Here is a 5,330-nt window from a genome sequence, read left to right as displayed (position 1 = left end):
AAAAAATTAGCTGGGCATGGTGGCATGTGCCTGTAGTTCCAGCTACTTGGAAAGCTGAGGAGGAAGGATCACCTGAGTCCAGCAGGTTGAGGCTGTGGTGGCCAGGAGCATGCCACTGCCCTCCAGCCTGAGTGACAGAGTGAGACTCCCAAGTCAAAAAATAAAAAAAATAATAAAAAATAAAGTATATTAGAGACTGGGCTTGGTGGCTCAGCCTGTAATCCCAGCACTTTGGGAGGGCAAGGCGAGTGGATTGCCTGAGCCCTCAGATTCGAGACCAGCCTGGGCAACTTGGCGAGACACTGTCTCTACAATAAATCAAAAAATTAGCTGGGTTGGTGCGTGCCTGTAGTACCAGCGACTTGGAAGCCTGAGGTGGAAGGCTCGCCAGAGCCCAGCAGGTCGAGGCTGCAGTGGCCATGAGCATGCCACTACACTCCAGCCTGGGTGACAGAGTTAGACTCCAGCTCAAAAAAGAATAAAAATAAAAGTGCAATAGAGAGGGAGAGAGAGAGAGAGTAGATTTATCTCCCCAAGGTAGGGGAGGGGCTCAGGCTAGGAAACATGGCGACCATGGCTCAGGGTGTCACATGGTCAAACCATGGCTTTACAAAGCAACTGCCTATTATTATTATTTATGTCTTTATTTATTAATTATTATTATTATTATTTTGTAGAGAGGAGGTCTCTCTACAAAATAATTATATGTCTTTATTTATTAATTATTATTATTATTATTTTGTAGAGACCAGCCTAGGCTGGTCTCAAACTCCTGGGCTCAAGCAATCCTCCCACCTCTGGCACCCAAAGTGCTGGAATTATAGGCATGAGCCACCGCGCCCGGCCAGGATTATCCTTTTTGAAGTCAACTTCAGTGGGCTCTGTCACAGGGGTCATTCACATCAGTTTTCCTTGGGATGTTGTGTGTCCTTTCAACCTTTCAGTCTGTAGATTAAAGTTTTCTTTCATTTACATGAAATCTCCTCGAATGCCACTGCATTTGTTCTCTTCCACTCATTGCTATTCTTTCTCACATGAACCAGCCGGGTACCCTCTGTCTCCCAGTTCTGTACATTTATCTTAAATTCATTTTGGTTCTTTTTAAATTTCCATCTCCTTGTGCTTACTTTTCCGCACTTAGCCCTCATAAGTCTTACTGTGTTTTATCCTTGGTTCCCTCTCCCCACCCGGCCAATGTGGCTTTTATTTCTAGGATTTTTTTCTTTCTCTTCCTTTCTGATCTTTTAGCTTATTTTAAACTTCCTTCTGTAGCCCCATCGTTCCTTCCACTTAGAAGTCCTATTTTAAACTGCTTCCGTAAGTCCTTTGAATTCATAGCAATATATTTTGTCTGCCTCTGGAAAATTTCTTCCCTATTCCTTTACTCCTGATTCTTGTGGATTTGCTTTGTAGATATTTTGCTTGTTTTCTTTTGATTATCCTGAGCCAGCCGTTGGCAGGAAGCAACTGGGTGGTGGACTGAGCTGGTTGTGAAACTGCTTGTGACCGTGTGTGTGTAAAAGAGAAAATTAGTGAGACAGAAACATTCACACAAATTGGTTTTGCCTGTTTATTTATTTCCCCAGTAATGGCAGGGCTGCTCATAACACAGTCTCTCCCAATCACATTTCATCATCAGACTGCCTCCGACAAAGGTAACATTTTTAAGGGTTTTATTCTTCAGCCCTGCTTTGACACACTGCTTCATGAGGCCAAACAGAGTTCTGGGAAGTTCCCATAGCTCATGTCCTTAAATCTTGATTGCAAACCAGGATGATGGTTCTCCTCCTCAGATATACCTACTTGGTGCTCTGCCAACTTTGAGAACTGATACCACAGCGGGTATTAAGTCTCAGCATAATTATGTCTCAGTGGTACACTGCACTCCAACCTGGCCAACAGAGCGAGACCCTGACTCAACAACAACAAAAATAATTCTGATTTTGGGGTGATTTCAAGGATGATGACAGAGGGAACTGTATTTCATTATTTTAAAATATTTTGTTATTTTAACTTTTTAATGTAGTTTAAAGCCAGAATCGTGTAATAAAATAGAATGCCTCTGTTCTTAGAGAGAGTCAAAACTCTATGCACACCTCAGTAGCAATAAGCTCCATCATATAGGTAGTAAGTAGCAGAGCGTGAATTCACATCCAGTCATCTAAACCCAAAAACTGCATTCTTTTCATGACGGAATTTTTAAAAGGATGTAGATATCTCTTTATGGTGTTTCCTAGGTTTCTTCTTAGTAACGTTTTTTCTACCCACTCCCTTTTCGTTTCTGGTTTTCAGTGTGACAAGTACAAGACTGGTGTTATTGACGGGCCTGCATGTAACAGCCTTTGTGTTACAGAAACTCTTTACTTTGGAAAATGCTTATCTACCAAGCCCAACAATCAGGTATGTACATGATGAAGGAATATTCCAGAATTACAGTGGACTCTAATTCTGCCTTAAGTTAAAGGCATTATTGAAAGAACTATTGAGCCAGAGCTTTGGGACATTATATACTTTAATTTTGTATGCATTCATTCAGTAGGTATTGATTAATCCCTAGTCCCAGTATAATCCAGACACTGGGTTTTGCTTCATTTTATTTTTCCTGCCAGCACCTTGATCTTGGACAGATACTGCTTTAGTTGCAAGGAATACATGGTGATGACGACAGACAAGATTGCTTCCCTTCCGGATCTTCCATTATCTCAGAGGGACAAGAAGGACAAACAGTTGACAGATAAATAAAATAACTATAGAATAGCATGTGTTCTGTGTAGGAGATACTCAGGGTGAGTGACAGAGGATGCAGAGTCAGGGACAAGAGAGGCAGGCTTTGAGGATGTGCTCGGGAAAGACCTCTCGGATAGAACATTTGATCTCCTATCTGGAGGAAGAATTAAACTATAGGCATGGGCAAAGGACAGGATGGATTCAGCTACAAAGAACTCCAAACAACTGGAAAACATAACGAAAAAAGCTCTACCTTGCTTTGTAGCAAATAAATAAAAAGAGACCAGGTGCAGTGGCTCACGCCAATAATCCCAGCACTTTGGGAGGTGGAGGTGAGAGGATCGCCTGAGCCCATGGGTTTGAGACAAGCCTGGGTAATATGGTGAGACCGCGTCTCTACAATAAATCAAAAAATTAGCCAGGCGTGTTGGCGTATGCCTGTGGTTCCAGCTACATGGGAGGCTGAGGCGGAAGGATTGCCCGAATCCAGCAGGCTGAGGCTGCTGGTGTCTGTGAGCATGCCACTGCCCTCCAGCCCGGGTGACGGAGTGAGACTCTGGACTCAAAAAAAAATAAAAAGAAAATGATGGGATACTTTGGGCTGAAAGAAAATACAACGAAACATCCTTGGGCAGTAGAAAATTGCCTTTTAATGTTTATCTTAATATTTCTAAATTTCTCAATGTAAATATGCACTACTCTTGTAGAAATTTAAATTAACTTTTAAGTCGGCGATACTAATCATGTTTAAGAAGATCTCTAACCGGACACGGTGGCTCACACCTGTAATCCTAGTACTTTGGGAGGCCGAGGTGAGAGGAATGCCTGAGCCCATGGGTTCGAGACCAGCCTAGACAACTTGGCGAGACTTCATCTCTATAATAAATCAAAAAATTAGCTGGGCATGGTGGCACATGCCTGTGGTTCCAGCTACTTAGAAGACTGAAGCGGAAGGATCACCTGAGCCCAGCAGGTCGAGGCTGCACTGGCTGTGAGCATGCCACTGCCCTCCAGCCTGGGCAACAGGGTGAGACTCTAACTCAAAATGAATAAGTAAATTAAAAAAAACAGACCATCGGACATAGGAAACACTATCTAATGTTAGTTCGATTAGTAACTAGATGCTTGTATTAATTCTGGGGAGGTGGGATGAGGGAAATGGAATGTGGAGGAACTTGGTTTGACGTCTTTTTAATCTGACTTCTTTGTTTTTAAGTTGGAGTCTCACTCTGTCGCCCAGGCTGGAGTGCAGTGACACGCTCCCAGCCACCACAGCCTCCACCTGCTGTGCTCCAGCGATCCTTCCGCCTCAGCCTTCCGAGTAGCTGGAGCTACAGGCGTGCGCTACCACGCCCGGCTAATTTTTTGTTTTATTGTAGAGATGAGGTCTCGCCAAATTGCCTAGGCGGGTCTCGAACCCGCGGGCTCAGGCAGTCCACTCGCCTTGGCCTCCCAAAGTGCTGGTATTACAGGCTGAGCCACCATGCCTGGCCTTAATTTGACTTTTTGAAAATTATTTTTAGCCATGTGTTACTTGGGTAATTTTTAAAAATTAGTTTAAGAAGAAAACAATCAGCCAGGCTCAGTGGCTCATCCTGTAATCCCGCGCCTTTGGGAGGCTGAGGTGAGTGGATTGCCTGAGCCCGTGGGTTCGAGACCCGCCTGGGCAGCGAGACCTCATCTCTACAATAAATCAAAAATCAGCCGGGTGTGGCAGTGCGTGTCTGTAATTCCGGCTACTCGGAAGGCTGAGGCGGAAGGATCGCCGGAGCCCGGCAGGTCGAGGCTGCCGTGGCCAGGAGCGGCCACTGTAATCCAGTCTGGGCAACAGAGTGAGACTCCACCTCAAAAAAAAAAAAAGAAAAAAGAAGAAGAAAACAATCTTTGGAGTATGATCTCAAGTTTGTAGTTCAAAAGTAAAGCCACAGCTCACTCTCAGTGTTTTGCTGCTTGTGTGTGTGTTGTGTTATTTTGTAGGGGAGGAGTAGGCCAGAGATAAGGCGGTGTGTTTTTCCAAGTGGTCTGCTCAGCATGACGCAAACTCTGCCATCCTTTTTTCTCGTAGATGTATTTAGGGATCTGGGATAATCTACCCGGTGTTGTGAAGTGTCAGATGGAACAAGCACTTCATCTCGATTTTGGAACCGAATTGGAGCCGAGGAAAGAAATAGTGTTATTTGATAAGCCAACAAGGGGAACGACTGTACAGAAATTCAAAGAAATGGTCTACGGTCTCTTTAAGGTAAGTGAGGCATCCCCCATTGCTAGTATGAAGCGGTGCCCCTCCAGAGGAACCAGCAGGACCTCACCCTGAGCCTCTATCAGAGGCCTCTATCCTGAGAAAATAAAGAAAAGAAATAAATCAGTGTTGGAGAATGTTTACTTTGACATCATTTATAGTAACTAAAATCTGGACTGCTGTACAGTTTGCCATTAAAACTGATACCAAAAAAATGTTAAATAGGCCAGGCACAGTGGCTCACACCTGTAATTCCAGCACTTTGGGAGGCCAAGGGAGAAGGATTGCTTGAGCGCAGGAGCTCAAGACCAGCCTGGGCAACATAGTGAGACCTCGTCTAAAAAAAAAAAAAAAAAAAAAAAAA

At 44.0% G+C, this 5,330-nt stretch overlaps 2 protein-coding genes across 6 annotated transcripts in view; one reads left to right on the top strand and one right to left on the bottom strand.

The window, feature by feature from the left end:
* Positions 1-5,330, top strand: part of FAM69A (family with sequence similarity 69 member A) — a 39,860-nt gene that overhangs the window by 29,955 nt on the left and 4,575 nt on the right. For 3 of the 5 annotated variants that reach the window (XM_021719468.1, XM_008072412.2, XM_021719467.1), the window contains 2 exons: positions 2,293-2,400; positions 4,793-4,969. In XM_021719468.1, the coding sequence (XP_021575143.1) occupies positions 2,293-2,400; positions 4,793-4,969 (285 nt within the window). Of the gene's footprint in view, positions 1-2,292; positions 2,401-4,792; positions 4,974-5,330 lie in introns of all 5 variants that reach the window. The other 2 variants (XM_021719466.1, XM_021719470.1) reach the window with 2 other exon arrangements.
* Positions 3,363-5,330, bottom strand: part of LOC103274981 (60S ribosomal protein L5) — a 20,382-nt gene continuing 18,414 nt past the window's right edge. Inside the window, exon 9 of the mRNA XM_021719480.1 lies at positions 3,363-3,373. The gene's annotated coding sequence lies outside the window, so the exon portion shown is untranslated. The remainder of the gene's footprint in view (positions 3,374-5,330) is intronic.

This window comes from Carlito syrichta, unplaced genomic scaffold, assembly GCF_000164805.1.
Source record: "Carlito syrichta isolate Samal-C Ts95f unplaced genomic scaffold, Tarsius_syrichta-2.0.1 Scaffold115576, whole genome shotgun sequence".
In the NCBI taxonomy this organism is placed as follows: Eukaryota; Metazoa; Chordata; class Mammalia; order Primates; family Tarsiidae; genus Carlito; species Carlito syrichta.
The sequence above is the reverse complement of the archived record's forward strand: the minus strand, read 5'-3'. Positions and strand labels throughout refer to the sequence as shown.